This window comes from Thermobia domestica, chromosome 4 (assembly GCF_964235325.1).
Source record: "Thermobia domestica chromosome 4, izTheDome1.hap1.1, whole genome shotgun sequence".
Taxonomy (NCBI): domain Eukaryota; kingdom Metazoa; phylum Arthropoda; class Insecta; order Zygentoma; family Lepismatidae; genus Thermobia; species Thermobia domestica.
In genome coordinates, this window is record NC_137457.1 from 320,800,471 (window position 1) to 320,826,931 (window position 26,461).

The 26,461-nt window shown below is 36.3% G+C and overlaps 1 protein-coding gene across 1 annotated transcript in view; it reads left to right on the top strand.

Moving 5' to 3' along the window:
• LOC145684375 (U2 snRNP-associated SURP motif-containing protein) overlaps window positions 1–25,098 on the top strand; it is a 108,766-nt gene extending 83,668 nt beyond the window's left edge. The window contains exons 16-22 of the mRNA XM_081756621.1: window positions 1,205–1,394; window positions 2,906–3,086; window positions 6,461–6,848; window positions 11,060–11,213; window positions 14,518–14,690; window positions 16,680–16,742; window positions 24,056–25,098. Of these exons, the coding sequence (XP_081612747.1) occupies window positions 1,205–1,394; window positions 2,906–3,086; window positions 6,461–6,848; window positions 11,060–11,213; window positions 14,518–14,690; window positions 16,680–16,742; window positions 24,056–24,176 (1,270 nt within the window). The 3' untranslated portion in view covers window positions 24,177–25,098. The remainder of the gene's footprint in view (window positions 1–1,204; window positions 1,395–2,905; window positions 3,087–6,460; window positions 6,849–11,059; window positions 11,214–14,517; window positions 14,691–16,679; window positions 16,743–24,055) is intronic.
• The last annotated feature ends 1,363 nt before the right edge of the window (window positions 25,099–26,461 follow it).

Sequence of the window (26,461 nt, forward strand, 5' to 3'; positions counted from 1 at the left end):
AACAGAAATAGGAAACAGAAGACACTGAATATAATAAAAGGAAAAGAAACTGATCACGACACTGTTTGAAAAGAAAATGTATTTTGAGGTTGTGTAAAAAGATAGTTCGGATTGGGAGACCTGGTTCAATTTTCGGTTCGAGTACAAGGTGCATTCAAATTATAACAACTCGATTTTTTTCTCAGGGCTGGCAACAGATAGAAACGTACTGTTTATTTTAAAATACGCGAGCACTCATTATCAATGTATGATAGATGGCAACACCGTACCTCACATAAAACTCAAGCGGCAACGATGAAAGTGATGACTGTTTTTGATGCATATATACTGGTCGTTTTCTTCATTTGTGTGGTGAGAGATCGCTTGAAATTCATCGCCAGTTGAGTGAGACATGTGATGATGGTGTTATGGATGTGTGTAATGTGCGTTCGTGGGTGCGACAGTTTAAAGAAGGCAGACATGGTCGAACGAGTGGACAAAGTGTTTTGAAGAATTGACGAATGAGTGTGGAACACATCTCCTGTAAAGTTGGCATTTCTGTTGGATCTACGCACACTGCCGTCAGAGCCGCTTGTGCGAGGCAGAGGTTGTCTTGGTTTGTTGTCATACGACGGTCTGCCTTCTTTGAACTATCGTACCCACGAACGTACATTAGACACATCCATGTCACCATCACTACATGTCCCGCTTAACTGGCGATAAATTTCAAGTGATGTCATACTACGCAAATGGAGAAAACGAATGATTAGACGCTGTTCTTGTAATGAAAACGTCGCCATTTTACGAGTATTGTAAGTATTAAAAACAGTCGTCACTTTTACAGCTGCGGCTAGAGTTTGCCATCTCTATCATGCATTACAACGAATGCTCGCGTATTTTAAAACTAACCAAATAACACGTTTCTATCTGTTACCAATCTCCAGGTGTTATAACTTGAATGCACCTGGTACATGTGATTCAGATTTCAGTTTAAACTGTAGATTCATGTTTAACATAGTGTAAATGCTGAAAATGGGTGCTAATCTCACAACCAGTGTTACGTTAAAGCTAAAATCTTAGCAGAAGACCGTAGTGAATACAGTTTTACTACGGTCCGGTGTCCGGTAATTGCAGAATAATAATAATATTATTATTAATATTACTTTTATAATTTTAATATATTTAGTGTACATTTATTCCACTAAAACATTTTCTTCTCTTTCAGCTTCGAAACCAAACTAATTCAGATTTTCAAAGATGTCCATGAAGCGTACAAAAATATTGAAAGTAGGTTGAAAGCCGAAGCCTTCAAGTTGCGAGTGATGCAGATATTCAGAGCATGGGAAGAATGGGCAATATATCCCAAAGATTTCTTAATCAAGCTTCAGAATGCATTTTTGGGAATCACGTCTGCGGTAAGTATCAGATGGAATAATAGGTAAATTTGTTTAACTTGTTAAAGGAATTTCAAATACAATCATTTTCTTTATCAGTGTGAGTAGCTTTTAGTCATCAAGTGTGTACAGTTATATGCATACCATCACCTTACTCGCAGCATACAAGGCTCACTCTAAAATGTTGTTAAGAGTGGTAAATTTCTGAATTGTAGGAGACTGTATAGGCGTTGAAAGTAGTTCCTCTCCCCTCCTGTGTAGTATTTACACATTCCTAAGTTTGCCTATCCCAAACAGTCCTAGTCTTCTGAAAACTCACTGTCAGTTTTTATATTTGAAACCTTCTGACCTTTTCTCGTTACAATTAAATTTGATTTTCTTGAGTCCTTCTATCAGTCTTGAAAATGGTAAGTACTCACATTGTTCCAGGCCTGGCGAGTAACAATAACATGAGAATAGTTGCATTATAAATCTTAAACATTATTTACATATCAATCAAGACTAGACAGTGAGAAAACGCATTGCCTACTTCCACTATTTTGAGAACAGTTGTACAATTTTAGATCATTACTAGCGGAACCTTTGCTCTCCACACAGCGCATCATTCACATATGAGCATGAATCTCCTTGTCATTCCTCACAACATATGTACATATTCCTTTACAGACACAAGTGAACGACGTTGTGATAAAAATCGACAAGAGGTATCATAAAGGGGAGATTTTTGCAATATCGCACCGTTTGGAAGATTTGAGCCTACTTCCGGTTGGAGTTTTTAGTTCATGTATGATCAGTGTTTTCTTTCTTCTTGCATGCACTATGTAATAAGCAAATACATTATACACACAGTTAATTATAATGTCAGTGATATATGGTATTCATTGGGCGAAAAACTCCAAACAATAAAGATTCATCTTAGACTGGAGATAAGGTTATCCTTTGTCTTTCATTATCATTTGGCCATGAAACGAACGCCTGAGAGATATACAACCTCTGTATACAAAAGTGTGATGTTGGAATGTGTAACTCATAGGATAAGATGCTCTACTTTTTTATTTTTTTTATTTTATTTATTTATTTATAATTTCAACACTTCCAATGTACCCCTACAAATGTAATAAAGGAATAACGGCTACGTTTTTTTAAATATTCAATTAGAACTGGGCAATCTACACAGAATTTGCAATCGATCAGTGAACAGCATCTTTCTACAGGTTCTGGTTTCCGAGATATTGTCCAAAGAGTTGTCCACAAACCTATAAATTTTTCTTGACCACAGTGGCCACAAACATATAAACCTGGCATTTTAATATATAGATTCTAGTCTAACTTCTTCTTCCACTTACTATTTTAACCTTTCTAATAGAGCGTAGCAAGGCTATCTAAAATCTTCAAGAATAGAAGAATACGAGGTGTATAATTCAAACATTAACATAATGTAATTAGATAACAATATAACTGTAATTAACATCGTACGACAGTTTTTCTCTGATAAATATATTGCTTTCTATATATTTTATCTTGTCTTCTAGCCCCCTGTTGAGGAAAAAGTGGAGGAAGAGCCCGAACCAGTTGTATCTGAAGAGCTGGACGGAGTGCCTTTGGACAATGAGGACCTTGATGGTGTTCCATTAGATGGCGCAACACTGCTGAAGTCTGCACTCGTTAACATCGGAAACATTGCGGCAGATGAAGATATTGATGGAGTGCCAAGTAAGTCTTTAGGTGTTCCTACCCGATTTTATATAATAACGTGGTAATTGCCTTTCAGTCTTTCTAAATTAGTACAGTCGGCTAGTGTTAGTTTTCTCTTCTAGTGTAAAGGGTCCCTAGTGTCAGGCCGCGATTTTGCGGCAGTAATCATGCTTTTATCATTTGTTGGTGCGGGTCGCGGTGGCTCAGTGGTAGAGCGTTCACCTTTGGTGCATGGGATCCTTGGTTCGATTCCAGCTCTTGCCAAGAGAACTTTGTGGAGGACAAACACAGTGTGCGTGGATTTTCTATGGGTTCTCCCGTTTCCCCCCACTTTATTCATTCCTCCATTTCTCATCATCACCGTCTCCTTTAGTCTAGCCAGCATAATCGTGGGACGTAAAATTTAAATATTTCATTTCTTATTTTGTTTGTTTTGATCGCGTTTTCTATTATCATTAACTTACATTCCTGAAACCAAACCTAATTTTGATCTCCAATCTACGAAGGATAGGAACGGATATAGATGGGAGTTAAGAAAAAGCTCTTCGCTCTGCAATGCTTTGACATAGAGAATTTACTTATTGGAACACGCAGAATCATTAAACTATCTTGAAGTAGAGATATTTGTAGTCATCAGTTCACCCGTTGATTACATGTAAAATACATACTAATTACATATGAATGTTATAATTAATTTGCACACTTTTAACGAAATGTTACTTTATTCACTCTCAATTACTTACCAGTCTAGGGTATTCTAATCCAAAAATATTAAGTGCGGGAAATTTCTTCCCATATCCCCAGGATTTTGCTCCCAGATTTGGATTCAGATTTCTGTACATAAAATTTCCGTCTTGTATATAGAATTGAAACCGAGACTTGGATTCTGTGATGAAAGATAAATCTCAAATTTCAGATCCTGGTAAGAGTAACCCAAATTCATGGTTATAAAGATATTAATATTGAGTTTTGGTGAAAATAGTTCCCTGATTTGCAAGGTGTGTTTGTGGTTTTGAATAGATTGAAGGGAACAAACGAACTTACAGACTGATCAACGTTTTTCATTTCCTTCCTCCTCCTCCATTGTGACAATAATATACCATGAACAAATTATAAACATACGATTCTTTTATGTTTATTACAATACCGACGGTGACGTGACTCAAATACGGCTCGAGATGACTACTAAAGTAGATTCGGATCTCAGATCTAGGTTCGAATCCCTTCACCTGTAAATCTCACTTGATATTTGTTATTTTTAGCTCACAGGGCAATGCTGTTGAATGATGAAAGTAGGAGTAAGCACCCGAAGAATAAGTTACTAGCCAAGGACAGGAAAGAGCGGATGGTTTGTGATGTAGATGAGTTTTGGCATTGTACGAGAAGTCATGAATTTACGAATGATATGCTTCGATTGGCATCAACAATCGCCGATACTCATGCAGCGCTTAAATTTCTCATCTGTCTGTCTCAGAACACACAACCACATCTTCCGCATAATTATCGTAAAATCTTTTTCTCAATCCCTTTTCATGACCTTTAACGGTGGCTCACTGGTAGAGTGCTTACCTCTGGTGTATGGGATCCCTGGTTCCATCTTCGACCAAATAAGTTTGTGGTGGACAACATCGTGTCCGTGGGTTTTTTCGGGGTACTCCCGTTTCCTTACACTGTCTCATTCCACCAATTCTTCCATCATTCTCTTGCCTTAATCACCCGTCTCCCTTAGTGTAAAGGACATATTCGTGGAACGTTAAACTGAAAGATTTCATTTCATTTTCTTTTCATGCCCTTTAGAAACATATGTAATCCCATCCTATCTGCGAACCACCCTTTGATCTTATCCTTGTATAGTGGCCTGTCTCATTGGCTCAGTGGTAGAGCGCTCATTTTTAGTTCCTGGAGTTCCTGGTTCGATCTCGTCTCCCGCCAAGTGGGCTATGTGGCGGACAAACACCGCATGTGTGAGTTTTCTCTTTCTTCATTTCACCCATCTCATTATCACGGTCTCTGTTACCCTTGTTGCATAATCGTAGTACGTTAAATTTGAAGAAAAGAAATAAAAAAGCCATTTACACCCAGTTTCCCATATTTTTTATCCTTGCGATTCTTTTTTCATTTTTCACTTATTTTTTTTGTATACTTCTTGCTCTGTTGTTTGTCACATATTTCATTATTCGACATTTATATTGTTTTATTAATTTCTCTGTTCATTTTTATTTTTATTTTTTTTTTCATTTTCCTCTGTACGTATGTACATTTTCATCTTTGTACTCTCTAATCTTCTCTACACTTTACGGTCCACCGGTCTCAGTAGTTTTTATTTTTCCTTCAGTAAACTTTCTGGTTGCAGTTGGGGAACACTATTATGTAAGCCTGTGTTCCAACACCCCTGCACATTTCGCAATGTTTTTCTGTTTTTGTTTTTTGTTGAACTTGAAATAAATAGGAGAATCACATTATAGTGCACAAAATAGTCAGGACAAATTTATATTGAAGTCAGGGAAATTAAAGCTAAGACACCTGTAGAAACCCCCCATTTTTTTTTTTTTTTTAATCTTAAACAGGATGTCCATCGGTCACGAAAGTCCCGAAAAAGTCCCGAAATTAGAAAACGGTCATGAAAGTCAAGAAATTTAGCTTTTGGGTCACGATTTTTTTTTTTTTTTTTTTTATCTGTACAAATAAATATAAGTATAGACTGGAACATTTTGTTCTATAAAACGTGAAAATTCACCACCAGAATGCCTGTGGTTGGCTTTAGACGCTATCAAATTGCAAGCAAAGCACGCTTATATCGCATGCATGAAAATTCGGCCTAATTCGCACCCAAATTCGCTCTTCAGAATGTTAACAATTTTATGGTTTGGTGAAGAAAAAGTCCCGAAATTTCATTTTGGAATTTTAGTAGATACCCTGCTAAAGAAACATCACCTACGGAATCCAAACTGCGGGAGTATTAAGTAACAAGAAACAGTGACCGTTACCGTTTTAATAGATACAAATAACAAACTCTTCTATAAAGCATATATTTTATTCTGTAAGGTCCGAATTTTCTTCCGACACACTGGCTGAAAGTGGTTAAAATAGTGGATACTCCGTCTTCTCTCGGGGGACGGTGGCTCAGTGGTAGAGAGCGTATCTCTGGTGCGTGGGGTACCTGGTTCTGTTCCCGTTAAAATAAGTTTTTTGGTGGACAGCATCGTGTCCGTGGGTGATTGTCGGGTTCTCCCATTTCCTTCCACTTGCTTATTCCACCAATTCTTCCACTATCATTCACTTGCCTAAATCATTTTCTCTCTTAGCCTAAAAGGACATAATTGTGAAATGTTAAACTGAATATTTTCATTTCATTTCTTTCCCCGTATAATATATTGTCTTCCCTTTTCCAGTGGAGGATGACTTGGACGGGAAACCTCTAGAGGAAGACGATGAGGATATCCCAGAACCAAACGCTATGAAGGAGGAGGATGTGCTGAGCGCCCTTCACCGAATTAACAGCCGAAAGATGCCAGCGGGCTTCGTACCGTCGCGATGGGAGACTGTAGACCCTGAACAGGTGGAGGCTCAGGCGATGACCACATCCAAATGGGATCTACTGGACCACGAGAGTGAGGAGGACGGCCAGCGAGTGGAAGATGGTCAGCCAATGGAGACTGATGAACAGGAGAGGGAGGGAAAGACAACAGCGGAAGAAGAAGAAGCTGCCGATTACGATGGGGTTCCTATGATGGCGGAAGAGGATTCACAGGAAGGGGAAGCTGAAGGCTACGAGAATAGGTAAATATCACTTCTCATATTTTGATGACCGAATTTAAGCTGTTCTTACATATAAAGATGTATGTATGTTTTTCCTTTAAACAATTCCATACTGTTGGCTTGTTCTATTTCTAGGTAGCTGTAGGAATAAGACTGCAGGCTGTTTAGAATTTTTAAAATTTTATCCTAAGGGGGGGAAAGAAAATCAAAGGGGTTCAAATTTTATGTCAGAAATAGAGCATCTCACGAGCTCGTCATGTTAAGATTAAGATTGGTATATTGACTTCGTTAATAATAAGTGGAATCTTGCCTGAACATTTTCGAACTTTACGTTTCTGAGGGGAAATGGAGACAATTTAAGTACAGGATGAATCTGAAAGATGTGTACAACCTCCGGGAGGTGATTCATGACATCAAAAGAAGACAAAAAGTCCTCTTGCATATTATCGAATTCTGCGTCGTGTAAGAGTGACAGGGTTGCCACTTTGGAATCGAAAATCGAATTCTGACAATTGGAACGGAACAGAAAGATGTCCAAAGCGTACACAACAACACGGAATTCGACAACATGCAAGAGGACTTTTCGTCTTCTTTTGATGTTACGAATCATCTCCCGAAGTATGGACACATCATTTTGTTCCGTTCCGATTGTCACGATTGGAGATTCGATTCCAAGTTGACACCCTCCTATCACTCGTCCACGACGCGGAATTCGACAATGTGCAACATGAGTTTTTGTCTTCTTTTGACGTCGCGAATCATCTCTCGGAGTTTGTGCCCATCTTTAAGGTTCACCCTAAATATATAATATTATTATAGTATTTGCAATTTCTGCTCCTCTATTTCTCACCTTTTTTCTTCTCTTCTAGAACAAATATCGAAAAACAATCATACATGTATTTAATTATTTTAAATGAAAGGTCAAGCACCAAATGTCATCTCTTTTCCTTAAGGGATTCCGAGATAGTCACAACCTCCACTCTTTTTTCTTCCCTTCTAGAAGTATATATATATATATATATACAGTGGCGGATCCAGGATATGATCAAGGGAGGGGCTAAACCATAGTTTGCCGTTTTATCCAATGTAAAGCAGGATTGAAGCCCATTTTATCCAGTGTATATCTGAGCGTCAAGGGGGGAAGGGGCTATAGCCCCTATAGTCCCCCCTTGGATCCGCCCTTGTATATATATATATAATATAATATAATATAATATAAAAGCTGGAACACCTGTTGAATTAGTTTAAGTAAAAAATTCACGTATCATGTCTGTAGCGTTAAGTGACTCCGAGATATGGCCATCATCTTATTATAATCACACTCTTCTTCTGGCCACTTAGTGTCCTTTCCTTATGGGTCAAATATCAAAAATCACTGAAACATTTGTCTGATGATTTTAATGGGAAGTCCATACACCAAATAGACATTTTAACAGAATATTTGCCACTCCTATTTTCCCACTTCCACGTCAAATTTCCCCCCAAAAATCTTCCTTAGTGATATCCTATGTCCTGTCCAAATTTTAAGTTTCTAGCTTAAGGGTTTGGCCTGGCCGTTGATTGGTCGGTCAGTCTCTCTCACTCACTCATTCAGGACTTCTTTTATATATACAGATGAAATAGGCGCTCGTCAATTATGTCTTGCCATTTCTCTTTTGTCAAATTGCAATGGTAAAATTGTCGGCATAATTTTGTAGTAAGTACAAAGTACAAGAGACATACTAAATGTAATGAGCAATAAAAAAAAAAAAAAAAAAAAAAAAAAAAGGAAGCGCATTCTACAGACTTAAAATGAATTCGTGAAGTTAGTATGGCATCATTAGCGTCTATCGCGTGAGCGCAAGCAGTTGTGTGAAAATGTCCGTTTCAGTGATTGTATTGCTTGTTAAAGAGGGAATACGTGCTGAGGAAACTAATAATTAACTTCAACGTGTGTATGGAGATGAGTTCATAGGTACCAGCATTATTAGAAGATGGATGAAAACATTTTCGAGATAGAAACACGAGCATCGAAGATCCACCTGGGAGTGGTCATTATTAAAGGAGGTAGACGGGTCACTGTGAATACAATTGCATTAATGCTTTCTATATAACACTGCAATGCAAGAAATAATTGTAAGGTTAAGCTGTCGAAACATTTGTTGCCACTTGGTCTTACGTTGTTTGGCCTCTGAAGACAAAGTGGAGAAAACAAACACCACTCAAAAACTTCAAACATATCGAAAGGAACTGGATATTTTATTGAGTATTGTGACCGGTGATAAAAGCTGGTTTTACCAGTATGAACCAAAAACAAAGCTGTGGAGCATGAAATGGCATCATTTCACGTTGCCGGCAAAGAAGAAAGAGAGAGAATTCCTTCTTCTGGGATGAAGAGGGTACTTAATGCTTGAATCTCAGCAAAACCATTCAGTCTCTACACCCACTTTTCATGCTATGTGGAAGAGTATCCAGTGTGGTACGTAGCCGCGTAGAGTAAAATCTAGCGTGGTCAGATAATAGAACCTGTGCAATTATCTACCGACGCGGAAACTGAGGGTTCATATATTCTTTCACCGAAATGAGTGCAACGTTATATTGAAAAAACTCCAGAAAATTTTCATCCTCCGTAAACAGCGATTGAAACACCGTTTCATCCAGCAAATGCACATAATTCTGGAGTTCAACTAAACCAACTTGCTCTACAAGACAGGTTCCCTGTAGCACATCATGGAATGATTTGAGCAGAAGTAAACGTCCGAGACGTGTATACCCAATGTGGATTAGATGCGCCTTGTGAGTCATTTGTTTGCAAATTGAGTCTTGCAGTCAGGATCGTCCTGAAGAGATGTAACTTGTAAGTATTGATTGTTTTCAGATAGGGCCCACATAATTGGTAGGCGATGACTTGGAACAGGTATAACTAAGGGTTCTTCGGTGTGGATTTGTAATAGTCTTCTGCACAGCTGTTGGTATGGCCTCATCGGTAGCATCATTAAGCTATCCTGTTGGTTTAGGCTCATTTTTTTTTTTTTATTTTTCTGTGGTACTGCCAAGAAATGAAAACTCATCCAGATAACGCTGGTTGAAATCGTGGCGATGAACCTTGAAATTGCTTTTACTGGCCATCAGGATGTTCTCTACGTGATCTTCACATGGTCATTTCCATTACTTAACTGCACCTGCAAGAAACGGGAACACTTAATTGTTAACATGAAATTTGAATAAAATAGAAATAAAAATAAATTCCACGATAAACAACAATTTTAACAAATCTCTTTTTACATTTAGGCACTCAAGTAAGGATCGATGACGACAAGACAAAAGCTAGATTGTATGTACAGTTAGTAAATGTCAATATATTCCTAGTTTGGGGCCGCGGTGGCTCAGTGGTAGAGCTTTCACCTATGGTGCATGGAGTCAAGGGTTCAAACCCTGCTCCCGCCAAGTGAACTTTGTGGTGAACAAAAACTGTGTGCGTGGGTTTTCTCCGGGTTCTCCCGTTTCCTCCCACTTTCTTCATTCCACCATTTCATTTATTTCTCATAATCACCGTCTCCTTTAGTCTAACCGGCATAACCGTGGGACGTAAAACTCAAAGATTTCATATTCCTACTTTGGTTGTCCTACTTTCGCTCTTTCATTCTAGTAGCGTTTATTCTTACTTCCAATGACAATATAATAATAAATTCCGTCACAGATTGTAATCATTGCATGTCAGTTTTAAGGAGGGATGGATGATCCGTGCTCGTATCCTATGATTATAATCCCATCCCATTCGTCCGAAGTCACGCTGCCTGCACTCTGACTACGTATAGAGCCAAGACCCATCATCCCTCACTGTGTCTCCTGGTAAAAGTACATTGTTATGAATAGTATAGCCAATATAATTCACAATAAGGGGCGCATATGGTACCTTTTATATAAGTATTCTACCCGCAGTTATTTTAGAGTTCGTTTTTAGGCAAAGGATTAAAAAAAAAAAAAATCCGTTTTTCCTTGCACAGACTTTGCTTCTCTGGACATGTGCCCAGTAAAAGCCCACATACACAACATTGAATATACATTAACCTTTTATGATCCTGAAGTTCTTGTAGTTGAAATTTGGAAATCTCACTCACTCAGACGTATATTTCGTCATATCTGAAGTAGAAAATTTGATTTACTTTTATCATATATGTACTAACTGTCGTGTTTATTTCAACGATATTTTATTAATATATATATATATATTTTTTCTCATTATCTTCCAGAGAGATGAATGAAGAACGTCGTGCCAAACTTAGAGAAATAGAGCTAAAAGTCATGACATACCAAGATGAACTGGAGTCGGGGCAACGAAGTTTAAAATCAGGTTGGAACATTCAGCAACAGGTGGAACACTATAGGCGGAAACTGTTAAGAAAGGTTTGTAGATTTTAGTTTCTTCGAGTTGTAGATCAACACAATGAAACAACCTAATCATTCTCTGTATAGGCACATTCTGTCAGCACTGTAATATTTTGATCTGTCCACCTATAGACATCATCAGGAGTATACTATTTACAAAAAAAGAAAAAGAAAAAAAGTAGCTTTCTAATACAGAAAGCAAGTAACTCACATAGAAAACAAGTAGACATCAACAACCAAATGAAGCATAATATTTCAGTAATATTTTTTTAAAATAACTTTATCACATTTATTTCTTTATAAATACATCTTTTTATTTTGCTAATATTTTGTAATAACTAAAATATTATAGTAATAGTATACAATGCTATAGTATAGTAGCATTATTTTTTTAAGGATCAGGTGTTTCATGTTTTCCAAAATAATTTCTTCGTTGCTGTAAACTCCGAATGATTTATTTTCCCATTCGACGAACTACCGTGACTTCTGAATGTGAGAGCAAAGGGAGCCTACTTCAGAAGCTATATTCGACCTGAGCTGGTATGTCGCTGCCGTGTACTCCAGGGCAGCTATTTCCTTTCTTGGTACTAAAAATTGTAATTGGTTATAACTAAGAGAAAATAACGATAGAATTATGAAATTCGGTCTACTACTAAACGGGAAAAACAACTACTGATCTAAGTTACGTAATGTAAAAGTTATATCAGACACAATATCGCAGAAGGCCTATGCTATACTCGACTTGCAGGCAGTCTCCTTCCCTTATTGACTAAAGCCGATTGGGATTGCTCTGGAGACTACTCCATGGGCGAGGCCCTGGTGACTCAGTGGTCGAGCGTTGATTTCTGGTGCATGGGGTCCCTGGCTCGATCCCAACTTCCGCCAAATGAACTTTGTGGTGGACAAACACCGTGTGCGTGGATTTTCTTGGGGTTCTCCTGTTTCCTCCCACTTTCTTCATTCCACCATTTCATTCATTTCTTATCATAACCGTCTCCTTTACCTCGCCGGCATAACCATGGGACGTCAAATTTAAAGATTTCATTTCATTTCATATTCCCTTGACTGTACCTTGAATTACCTAGCTCTTGGCAGGGGTCCGATTTCTATTAAAAGCGGGGAAATGCGTAGTTTTAGCCAGATTTTTCCTTTATATATATTTTCTTTTTATTTATATATATAAAGAAAAATCTGGCTAAAACTACGCATTTCCCCGTTTTTAATAGAAATCGGACCCCTGCCGAGAGCTAGGTAATTCAAGGTACAGTCAATGGAATATGAAATGAAATGAAATCTTCATATAATATATAATATATATAATATATTCATAGTGTTATTTAAGCGGTATCGCATCGCAGTTTGCTGCCCAAAATCCTATATGAAAAACTGTATCGCAAATGCGATGCATGATGATCATAATTTATTGCCGAAGTAAGCTATTTTTGCAACAGAAAACAGTATAACGTTGTCTTTCATTTGTTTCTTTATTCGAACTTACATACAGTCGAAACTCAGTGGTTATTCCCGTGGGAAACCCGACATTTCCCTTTAGGTGTATGTAAGTCTCTGAAGAACACAATCTACTACAGACTACAAATCAAATTACTGGAAACTGGTCGTAGAATGGAGGATAGAGACCATATCCTCTTGGACCCTTTATTCAATCTATGAAGTGACTCTCGAAATCCAAGACTCGAGCTTACTTTTCGAAAACTAGATTACTAACTAAAATGTGGAAGTTTAGCAGTACTCATTTCTGCTCTCCTGTTTTTCCACATTTGTTTCATAGCATTGACCCAAAAATATATATTCTGTTTGCTACGCTCTCAAGTTTTATATTAAATGATGAAAGAAAATTAATGTTTAATTTAAGGTGTGTGTGTGTGTGTAAAAAAAAAAAAAAAAAAAAAAAAAAAAGATTTGATTGGCTATGATTAGGAATTATCACAAACTTTTGTTTTTATTGTAAATATGAAGATTGACTTCATTGACTGCGTAATTCCGATTCCCGTTTCTTGAAGTCGTTGCAGATCCAAAACTTAACAAAAATAAAAACCTTTATATGGACATATTCAGAAACAGCTAGCAGCTGAAACAATCTGAAGAATGTTCAAGTTAGAACTTTTCAAAAATATAATTGTTGTTACTTTTCCTTACTTTGCTCTTTTATTTGTATACTTGCTTCCTTGCTTTTAATAATAATAATAATAATAATAATAATAATAATAATGATAATAATAATAATAATAATGATAATAATAATAATAATAATAATAATAATAATGTTTTCCTTCTGACAAATATGCGATACGAAACTTGTAAATTGTTATGCAAATTTAAATTTGTTTCGTGGTATGCTACACAAAAATGAAAAAAAAAAAGTAAAAAACGCTGGTATATATCGCGTTAATTGCGGAATATGTACGATCAAGATCATAGTGTTGTCTCCCCAGCTCTGTTGAAATTAATGCTGAAAGTTGTTCCTTATTCGAAAAATTTCAACAAGATTAGTAGGAGACCAACGAAATCGTAATTTATCGTTTTAATTAGGAAGCACGTTGAATTCTGTTGCCTTATTTCTAATGTCCATAATAACATTGTAGGATCCTAGAAAGCTTCCGTGCGCATAAATCAGCGAGGAGCGAGGTCAAAAGTACAAAAAATTGAATAATTTTGCGTAAAAGCCATTTGGCATAAGATCTGTAATTGTTAGCGCTTCCAACGAACCTTCCATATCTACAAGTGTGTGATAATGATTAGTGAGTACCTGTGAAAGATTGTTCTCGAACCTAAATCTGGCAACATTGCATTGTAATTAGCATACCTAACTCTTTTATCTCAACTGCCACTAGACTTTTCCTAGCTCGTATATAATTTCTTCCTATCGACAATTTTTCAATTTTTTTACTCTTAGATGAGCCCGACTCTGCAATGTATGGGCAAAGGATTTTTTTCTTTTCCCTCACCATTCTTTCCTGTGAGATACCTGAGAGCGGGGTTTCTATGCGCGGTTATGTTTTAAATGATATTGCTGGAGGCACAGTGGTTCAGTGGTAATGTGCTCACCTCTGGTACTAGGGGTCATTGGTTCGCTACCAGGTTCATGCGAGTTTCTGATGGACAACCACGTGTCCTTAGGTTTTCTCAGAGTTCACCCCTATTTTCATTCCATCAATTCTGCAGTCATTTATTTCTATTAATCATTTATCTCCTTTAGCCTAAAGGAAAAAAGTCATATTAAGATTTCCTCCTTTCTTTTTTTTTTAAATCATTTTACTGGCTCCATGTATGTAATTCTGTTTTGCATGTTTTCTATTTATAGGCTGAGCGAAGCGAGCGTGAACGGGAGAGAGACCGAGATCTGGACCGAGACAAAGAGCAAGAAATAGAAAGACGGGAATCCAGAAGAAGAGAAAAGTCTGAAAGATCCGAGAGGTCGGAGAGAAGCAGAAGAAGTTCTTCCCCAGATGACTCTTACTACTACAAAGAATCAAGGTAATGCATTACATATTTCTCTTTTTTATTCCCCATTTTTCTAACTTATTAAATATATATACTCATTTGGCATTAAATTTATTAAGGTGAGCTCAAATCAGCGCTAGTAACCAACAGATGGCAGCTCGTTTTCTTTATCTTTCCAACGTATTTCGTAGAAAGTGTCAATAATCATTTTTTGAAATTTAAACCAGGTGTTTTAGGCATGCGTTTGCTTTGTTTATTTCAATTACATGTGGGTAGAAGTTTGTTCGATCTTAATTTTGTTATATAACAGCGGGGTTATGAAGGACAGTACCTATAGTGCGTGCCGAACCAGTACTCAGTTTGCATCCAAGAGATATTGTCCTCCACCTGGACTCGAACCCGAGCCATCCTTAATTACAAAGGGGACGATTCTTGCCAGTCATTGACTGAAAACATTTAATAGAAATACGTTGTACTGATCTTGTACAGGGTGGGGCAAGTAGTAGTGGCCCGGACGAGTATATACGATTCGACGTGAATGTATGCATAGAACCACACCACGTTATGCGCATACCACGTGTACATACACCACCGGTTCAGATCTTAGTGCGGGCTGTGTCAGTGTGAGTCGAGTAGTGCACAGGTGAATATGGTACTCATAGTGCAGCAGAGGATGTTCGTTGTGGAAAGTTACGTGAAAACAAATTCGTGGAAAGAGTGTGGTTAGTTGTTTGCTCATGAATTTCATGGTGTCAAAGTGTCAATAAAGAGTGCAATGCAAGGATTATGGCGTCAGATAGAATCTGTTTCGAACATTCCGAAACATGTCCGAACACCTGAAATTGTAATTTTCACTCATGTGGTCATTCAAGAGATGAATGATGGTCATTTTCAACATGTACTATAAGCAGATTAGCGAACTATTTCCTTTTCTTTGCTGTGTTTCTTTGTACTCTGGAACTCTGTTGTCCGGACCACTTTTATTTGCCCAACTGTGTATAAAGCTCACTATACAACAAGGTAATTAATGGTCTCAAGAAGGGCGAAAACAAGAACTTCATAATACATGATTTCAATATTGGTTCTTCGTTAAAATTATGATAATAAAAAATGATGAAATATTTTGTACAGTAGGATATTTATATCAGCTTCACAGCATACGTAAACACATAAAATGCACGTTTACATTGTTTGAGTTTTTATCTATAGTGATTTGTCTTTGATATTCCCGTTAAAACTATATCGACATTCAGTAATTGGCACTCCCATTAAAACTATATCGACATTCAGTAATTGGCACTCCCATTAAAACTATATCGACGTTCAGTAATCCGTCACTTCCGTTACATTTTATCGACGTTCAGTATTCCGGTACTCCCGTTAAACTTCATGGACGTTCAGAAATCTGACAGACTCCCGTTAAAACTATATCGACATTCAATAATAATCCGGCACTCGTGTTAAAACTATCGGCGTTCACTAATCCGGCACTCCCATTAGAGCTATCGACGTTCAGTAATCCGGTATTCCCGTTAAAACTATATCAATGGTCAGTAATCCGGCACCCCCATAAAACTATCGACTTTCAGTAATTCGGCACTCCTGATAAAATTATAGACTCAGTAATTCGGTACAGCAGACTAAAGAAACATCTTTTATAAACTTACAACCATTACTTCTACTAGTATTGAAGGCGTTTTCGAGCAATTTAGGTGTTTTTTATGTAACTGTGATGGCGAAAACTGTTTACAATCTAGTTTTTACTCGAATTTTTCTAGTCTTATTAATTCCTCGTTTAAGACTTTCTTTATTACTAATATGCAACCTATTGTTTTATTAAGTAGTAAACATGGTGAAACTTTAGAGGATATGGATAGATAATGGAGACTGACACCGAAAATTAATTTAAAAATGTGTTAATGAAGATTTCTGTCGAGTTGTATAATTGTAATACTAGAAAGAGAAGTAGTAGCCGTTCTTTTTAAACGTGAATAAGCGTTGTTATTTTTATTACTGTTTTAGATCAAAGTCGTCGAAGCGATCACGGAGCTCGTCTGGAAGTCCATTACAGAGGCGATCTCACAGGTAAAACAATTTAATTTTTAATTTTATATTAAGTTGCTCCTATTAGTGTTAATTTTCTTTGTGCAATGTTCAACGAACTTAAAAAGTTCCTTACTGAATTCTCATGTCTGTGTGTGTGTTATTTGCGAATTTTTCAGTATTGAACTCTCCATTCGATGGAGCATCAAAAACTGTGTAAAAGAAAATAAGAAAATTTTCTCGTCGCTCTTACTGTTCCCGATATATTGGCGGGAAAAAAAATCCGATTTCGAGATATTTAAATATAATCATACTTTTTCATTTAATTAATTGCCTACAATTTGTATTATAATTTTCTAATTATTTTATTACAATTATAATTTATATTAATATAATTATATTGTATTATCTATTGAATTTAATCAAAGAAATTTAATAGACAAGTTTATATAAATTTCGAAAAAATTAATTCTTTTTAACTTCTTCTGGGAATGCTCTTCGAGTGTTCTAAACTGATTTTATTATTTTATCTTTTTATTTATTTATTTATTTTATTTATTTTATTTATTTATTTACTAATTCATTCATTTATTCTTTCTTTTCTTTCTTTCTTTCTTTCTTTCTTTAGTGCTTTTTGTTTCTTTCTGCTCTTTCTAAGGTGAGCGCTAAAGTTTTTATGGATAGTAGGGAAGTGGTTCCCAATAATCCACTATAATTAAACATGGCAGATTATTGATTTCACTCCATCAAATTAAAAAAAAAAAAAAAAAAAAAAAGAGTGTGTTTTATAAAAATGTTTTCCAAGTGTATTTTATTACAGCGAAGCTCTTTTTTTTTTTTTTTTTCTACTTAGGCATTCGTTTACCCGGACACTCCTACGAGATGCTTCAACCGTTCTTAATCACATTTCGCGTGGTGATTCGAGATCTTGTACGGAGTCGCATGTCCCGATCGAACGTACCATTGAGGAATACTAACCGAAAAGCGGGATGCCCATAGGCTTAATCTTGGAATGGCATTTGGCACGCGAATTCTCATTGTAAATAATGGAAAACGGAATTTACAGCGTTAGAAATATTGTGAAATCCTTTTCGTTTGTTCTGCGAACACAATTTCTCAAAGCCATTATGCTGTTCGCTCATACGTCAAATTCGACTATTTAAATCCCGTGCTCTTCACGAAAACAATTGATACACTAAAAAATTCTATGAATAATCAATAAAAGTCGATCGCTTTGCTCCAAATTTGCAATTAATGCATACTTAGTACCGTTATTATTGAGAGGTACAACTTAAAATCACAATTCCTCAGATGATCGTCACGTAGTGAACCCAGTCAATTGTCTATACCTTTAATCAAGCATGAGAAGGTTAGAAATGGCGGGGGGATAAAACAGTTTTAAATGTAATTGAAAAGCGGAAGAGAAACTGGTTTTAACATTGGCGAAGAAGGAACTGTATCATGAGGGACGTACTAGAGGGTATAATGGTAGGAGAGAGAGTGAAGAGGCAAAAGAGGCTACAGATGATGTTTAATCAAGCAGCTTGTGACAACATTCTACATGATATTTGTACAAATTTTATGTTCAACAGAGAAACGCACACTTAAAATTTTGTCAGATGCAATAAGTGTGTCCTTATAAATAATTGTCAGATAATAGAAGTGTTTGGGAATAAACAACATACAGAATATTGTATTATATTGTTGAGGGAGTGACGGAACATGATCAAGTGAGGTAAGTGAGAAACCATCATTCTCTTCCTCGCCAATTTTTTACTCACTTGGTCATGGTTGAGGGCTGTAACTTTTTAAGGAGAAAGTATCTTTCTGTAACTTTGTTTTGCAGCAGTAGTTATCTTTAATTTATATATGGTGACATAAAAAAGGGGAAGGGGAAAGTATTCCACTCCACATAAGGGAACTGAATTCACCCCTTATTCGTGATTGATTTTCATCCCAAGCACTGGAAATTACGGGAAAGAGTAAAAGAAAACGACAGTGCATGAAATTATATCAAAACTGAATGAATTTTATAAACTTTATCCTGGAACTCGAAAAGAAATTGACGGGAGGGGGGGAGATGGAGGAATAGGAACTAAGAGGTCAGGAGGAGTTATTCTTTATTAATTTCAACTCCCTGCAAAGATGATGAGTGAGAAACCTCAATGAAAATATATGACAAATTACGCCAAATCGAATATTTTTAACGAAAATTAACATGAAGTTATTTTAGAAGTTTGAATGAGAGAGGATTCACACTTTAATTTTTGGCGGATTTTAACTCTAAGCCGTGGGAATATTACCAATACCATTTAGAAAATAAATGTTAAGTTTTGTTATAATCGAAAAATATTCACGTGGTTTATATTGACAAAATGTGTTGTATGTACATGTGTAAATTTACAACACGGGGTAGGTTTTACTCCCTTTTCCCATTCCTCTATACTTGAGGGATTGCAACCTCCGAACAGTAGGTTTATTTTTGCAAGTGGAAGGATGGCACATAACCAAGTTTCGTCAAAATCGGGCAAGTTTTACGAGAGTTATCATGGAACAGATGGTCACACACACAAATGCCAATCGTGTGGAATAGTAGAAGCTTTGCTAACACTCGCTTCATCTATAAGTCCACGTCTTGTATAGCCTCGCTGCTGAAAAGGGACCTTAAACTTCAACAAACAACAGGAACATATATTTTGACACACTTCCCGTATTTACAGTGAATTAAAATAAGTTGCAAGAGTTTTAATACCTTAACGTTATCTTCAGCAGACGTTAACTGGCAGAACTATCTTCATAACATTAAATTATTATTGTTGTATAATTTTAATTCTTTCATTGTAAATTTGTATTGTAACAGTTTTTAAATAATCGTTATTATTTTCACCTTTATTATATTATTATTATTATTATTATTATTATTATTATTATTATTATTATTATTATTATTATTATTTACTCCAAATATCAGTTTGAAGTTGCCTGTCAATTCAATGTTCTATCATATAATTTTATTTTTATTGCTTCTTTTACAAGGGACGTATGCGAACTGTGACAGCTAGATATTTATGTAAATTGGTACCCCGACTATTTGTGGATCCCTAATCATCGTGCTGATAGTCATTCGGTACTGAAGGACCTTGTTTACTCGCTGTATATAAAACATATACCAAGCAGTGGCCGGGTGAGGCTGAGCCGAGTTATACCCCAGAAACGCTGGGAAAAGGCACAAAGTGAAAAAAGTGTGCAGATAAGCTACCTACAGATACCTACAGAAGGGGGACACGTGACCAAGAACATGGCAGTAGTGTCACACAAGTAGTGTTGCCACCATAACCCAAAATTACATTTTTCAAAATTAAACGTATACTATTTTATGACATTAAAACAATTGGCATAAAACGTAAAAGAAAATAAGCAAAAGGTGGGTTATCAATGTTGCAAAATAAATGAGATATGAGGCTCTAAAGGCGAGAAATTACGGGATCCGTGCAATGAAACGAACAACCGTAGAACTACAACAAAATTGAAGAAGAAACAAATGTACAGTAGGAAGTAAACCACAACAAGCATAGCATCCAGTGACTAACGGGCTTGATACATCATATCGAGTGTGCGGCTAGGGCAAGAAATGTACGCGCTTTACCATACTATCTATGGCTTTTCTCTTGTATGTATTGGTGTATTACGTTAAAATATTCGGTAACCTGAATGTAGTTAACATTTCCTATACTCTCGACTAACACCTGTCACAGGTAATCTTTGCGAATTGATTCTGACGTAATTTCTTGCCACATATTTAGATATGAAAATAAAGAAGTCAGAAGGAGGAGAGTTTATTATTATTACATCCTGGTACCAAAAAGAGTGTGCAGCGGGAGTGGATTGCCACAAACGTAGTGATGTGGATGAGGGTAAAATGAGAATTTCATAAAAAGCATGGAGGAAAGAATAGGAAACCTAAACACAAATGAAGAACAGAGGAAAAGGGATTTTTAAGAAGTTCTGGACACAACTAAGGAGAAATGGATACAACGAAAAGAATAGGGTGACAAGAAACATAGGAAGAGTGAGGAAGGAAGAGGGATGAGACAAGAACAAAAAATGGTTTGGAATAGAAAGTCTAGGCAAAGAAACAGAGAAGATAAAGACAATGCTTCGGAAAGCAGGAATAAGGACGTACAGGAGAGGAGGAAGCAGAATAATTGAACTGGTCATGAAGACCAAGAGAAAAGCAATAGCGGTCAAAGACAAAAAGGGGGTAATATATAAAGTAGGATGCGCGAGGTGTAACAAAATTTACATAGGAGAAACAAAGAAGAAGATGGAAGAAAGGATAAAACAGCACAAGGATGATGTAAGATTAAAAAGGGATAACAATGCGATATATAAACATCAGAAAGAGACAAATCATAAAATAGGGTGGGAAGGAGCAGAGGTCATAGAAGTAGAGAAGAGAACTTTGGTGAGGAAATGGAAAGAAACCAGGGAGATTATGAAGGCAGGAGACAAGGTGATGAAATGGAATGCAGGATTCTCGATAAATAAAGAGGGAGAAGATTCTGTTTAAAGAAGAAAAAATGAAAAGGAAGAAGAAAGAAAGAGAACAAACTAATAAGAAAAATAAGGATAATTAAAGGCAGAATGTGTCCAGCAAAAAAAGTAAACTTTTAATTGGACATGTGTGCAGCTAAAAAGTGAAAGTGAAAACCACACAAGTGTTACTTTTTAATGAAGGGGCGGAGCCTAATTAAAAGTTGATATCCGGAGAGTATATAAGAGGTGACCAACTCCCAAACAGCCAGAAGGAGTGGAAGTCTGATGAAGACACAGTTATACAAGACTGTTACGTGATTGTGTGTTTTGTTACATATTATCACATAGCCTTGCTCAGTGTATTGTTTGTTTTAGTACAAAATGGAAACAAGACCGAATAGAATAGTTATATTTGTTATCTTTCATGCCAGAGCTTTTCTGTACTGTTTTCACACGCTACATCTAGTTTCTGTGGTTTGGAAGACATGTAGGATTTTATGCAGTGTTGCAACTCAAAGACAGTTCGTTTTATTGTTCTCAGGAACGGTTCGAGATATCGATTCCACATAAACGCCATTGGAATTACTGCGCTGCAGGAATACTTGCTGTTCACATTTCCGCATTATGTCACATGGGACTACTTCTTTGTTCGGCTACTCTAACACGTATCCTTTTTGGGCGAATCCTGTATCAAGCTCGTTAGTCACTGGATACTGTACATGTTGTAGTTTACTCCCTACTGTACATTTGTTCCTTTCACAGTCTTGTTTTTGTTGAGTATTTGTTCGTTTCTCTGCAAGGACCTCATAATTTTTTAATTTTACAGCCTCATATCTCCCTTATTTGGCAATACTGATGACCCACATTTTGCTTATTTTCTTTCACATTTTATGCCAATTATTTTAATACCACAAAATGGTATACATTATATTCTTTTAAAAATAAGTTTGTGTTGGGATGGCAACACTGCTTATGACAGTAGGTACTGCTGTGGTCTTGGTCACGTGTCCCCCTTTCGTAGGTTTCAGGTTACCAGCATACATTTTTCATTTTCTGCCTTTTTCCGGCGTTTTTGGGGATTCAGCACAGCCTCATCCGGTCACTGTTTGGTATATTTATTATATATATCGGATAAACAAGGCATTGCCGCACTGAGTGACTATCACCACGATGGTCAGCAATCCACAATTAGTCGAGGAACCAATTTTCATAAATATCTAGCTGTCACAGTTCGCATACGTCCCTTGTTAATTTTTATATCCGTGATTTTTATTCTTCCATTCGTTCTAACAATCTGTTCCATAGTTCATGTATTTGAATTCCATTTGTCTAGTTCATTAATCTGTCACTGCTTTCTCCCTTAATCCTTCGCGCTTCTTTCCATTTTCTTATTATTCTTGTATTCTCTTGTTTTAGACCTTGGACCCCTTCCCAATCTATATCATGTGCTGTTTGACATGTTTGTATGTAGCGTTATTCTTTTTTTTACTATAAAAAACTGTTATAATAAAAATTTAAAATGAAATAGTAAATTATAACAATACCTGATGTTAAATATTAAAACTTAAAAATTATAAAATGAAACAATTAAAATTATACAACAATATTAAGTTAATGTTATGGAGATATTTCTGCAAGTTAACGTCTGATGAAGATAAGAGTTTCGTAGTGCATGTGATAGTGTCAACATCTCTTAAATTGAAGTGCAGAAAAGGAAGTGGATAAAGTGAACATTTCTCATTGTACACTTTTTATACACTTTTACAAATATTCATGGAAAGATTTACATTCATCTACAGCTACTTGACACGTCTTCATTTAATTTATTTTTCACTTTTTCCAACTTTTACACCCTGACTATCTGGGTAATTGGTCCTCTTCTTCCCATTGGAACTTCTTCACGATTTTGACTATTATTACACCCTATTGTGATTATACATTTCTTTACCTGACTTTGACAAACTGTTTTTTCCTGATCTTGAATTTGCACAGTTACAATTTATACTCGACTACATTTTCCTTACTATATATGACAGGCAATTCGACTTGAAAGTCGGCCAAAAAATACAAATGGCGGCATCCGCCATTTGTAAACTTCGTTAAAATTTTTAATCCAGGTAATTCAGTTTTCGAATAAGTAATTCAAGTTACACACATTTATAGCATACTTGGCTAATAAAGCTGATGCACCTATTAAAACACCGTTAATAGCTAATGGTAGAAAAGACAAGTTGAAGATAATGTTAAGTTATGGAAACTGTTACGACTTATTTTGATAAAGTATGGATGAATTTACAGAGAGTGGACCCAAGGAAGTTGGCTAATGGTGACCACTTTTATAGATATCATCATCATAGGTATTCTGCCATTATTGGCAGACTGAGAAGCTTCCATGCTCCACGGTCTTCTGCTAATCTTCCCGATAAACACCATCTTTACGTCTCGGGTGGGGAGAATTGCATGTTGCAATGAAATTTGGAGCTATATCGGTGGTAGTTCACTACGAGAAGGGCCACCCTTATCGAATTGATCTAAATGGAGTAGCCAGACGAAGAAGGCAGCAGTTCTCCACTAGCCAAGTTGGCGGAAATCATATTGATTGGTACGGCAACTTGGACATTAGTCCCAGGTGTGGTCAGAGTGACTTTAACGGCTGGGATACTGCGGGCTGGAATTCAACGGGAAACCACCACTCTATTTTTCACAAGTTTGCTGACAGCAAAAGAACATATGTAGTAGTACATGATTATATGAAAATTGAAAAACTACTAATTTAAACTAAAGATGTAATTCGTTCGTATTGTTTTTATGTTTTGCAGATCGCGAAGTCGAAGTCCTCGAAAGTCCCGTCGTTCCAGGTCAAGGTCACCGTACAGGAAGAATCGTTCTCCTTCCAGGTCACCGCCTCCACGCAAACACAAACACAAGCATAAGCATTAAGATATGGGTGATAAAGCTTTTTTTGGACAAGTCAATCAGTCATTGTTTGTAAATGTTAAAAGACGCCGCTTCCTGAAGGTTTAGCAGCTTGAGAAGAAAGATGCAAAGAAACGTTGGAGTAATTTCGTCCTGCTCTAACTGTGGTCGTGGGGTTTGTATAGAAGAGAAGCCAGTGTTAATAAATGAACGTTATTTTCTATCGTTAGTTAACGTGTTTTGTGGAAAAGAAGCTTCGTTGATTTAGTATGGACGACCGTAGCGTGAATGAATAATGCGAGAGTACCGAGTGAGTGGCATAACTGACATTAAATAAAGAATATAATAGCTAATGCACACAAACCATGTACAAGAATAAAGAAGAAACGTAATATATATATATATATTGACAAAGAAAGAGACTACATGTGCTAGAAAATTGTTTTCCATATAGTACGTATGTGATCCTTGAAATTTTAATTTTTCTCCATGTAAAATAATGTTTGTATAAAACTGCCGAGCAGTTCTAATTGCAATATCGCTGATAACGTTGTACGCCATTTTGTTGCATGTATAATAAATTCGTTTACAAATCTTGACGATGAAAGCAAATGAAGCATGTTGAAAAAGGGCCTGCTCAACTGAAAATACATGGTTTGCTCATTGATTTAATAATGAAACATGTATAGAAACTGAACCTTTATGTCTTGCCAATCGACAACACTGAAATGAAATTATGAAAAAAAAAAAAAAAATGTAGAATTAATTTTAGTTTGTAATTTATTTTGGCAACGTAATTTCTTGTTATGTTACATTGTAATAGATACAAATTGAATGATGTATTTGCCTGTAAGCATCTCTTTGAAGAAGCGAGTGTTCGCTGTTATTTTAGTTTCTGTACGATCGTAATACATCCATCGTATGAAAAGTAGTTTTAATTTATTAATTTTTGTTTTATTTCTTGGTGTGTTGTAATAAGGCTGCCAGACTGTTGGACTAGTGATGTGCATTCAACTGAGGGGCAATCCACATGAAATCGACCAATGATGATTGCTGACAAAATTTAGTTTTTTATTAATTTTTTACCTAAGTTTGTACCACATTCAGGGAGTTGAAAACGGGTATTCAATTTTTTTTAGCCGTGCAGGTTTTGTCGTAGTAGCCACTTTGTATACGCGCCTGAGCGTATTTTGCACTTTTCACAGGTTTCCGTTAAACGCTGTCACTTGTTATGTTTTAAAGATAATGCGTTCAAACCAAAACCATATGAAAGATAATGGAATAGACAACATTCCGTGTTATGTGCACATTCAGACGTACTTTAGAACGTCGAAAAAAAAAACTCTGAACATTGAGATTGAAAACCTAGAAATGGCCATTTTGGAATGTATATTTTGAAGTGAAATAAATGAGACTCACCTTCATTTTTTGTCTACATGGAGACTAAATAATAAACAACGTCTTAAACAAGTTTCAGATCAGAACCATATACTTGATTTTTAAAATTTTTTTTATACATTGCGAATTTTCGAAAATCGTCTATTTTCACCATCAAATATCTCAGGAAGGACACAAGTGAAAAATCTCAAATTTGCACAAAATAGACGATAGTTGTGAAGTAACAAGTGCGCAAAATTGCATCACTGAGACTCGAGTTGTTTCTGTTTTTTTTTTTCTCTCTCTCTCTCTTTCTTTCTTTAACTGGGACTTAATATAATGAAGCGCCATGAGGCGTGGATATAAACTTTGTAGCAAAAGTCAAAATAACACGACAGTAATGTTAAATGGATAAAGTGTGTATAATTTATGAATCATGTCTTGTGAAAAAAGTGAAACTCGTCTGTTATTTCTTTTCTGCCTATAGCGCTGCTGTTAAGACATCAGTGAGGTAAATAGTTGACTAATTTGTGTACAGAGTTTAGCACTAATATTGAAATTACGACCTGTAGGAGTTGTGAACTCTGTGGGTGTGAGTTTCTGGAGAACCTTAGTGATTGGCACCCGCATGTTGTCATTCGTAGATAGTTTAAAAGAGGTTCTTGGGCCATGGGGATGTTTTCCTAACTGATATCTTCAATTACCCCAATCCACCATTTCTCGTCATAAATACAGCCTACGGTATCATTAGGTGCAAATGACAACATGCTATGTTCTGGAAGTACTGAGTACTGTAATCAGTAAATTCATCTGATTGTGAGTATTCATAACACCTGATTTGTGTTTGTGTCAGAGGTACAAATCTATGATATGATCTGGTGTTAGTAATTCTTTTACAAGCAGCAAATCTCTAATTTCTTGCTCTTTAACTG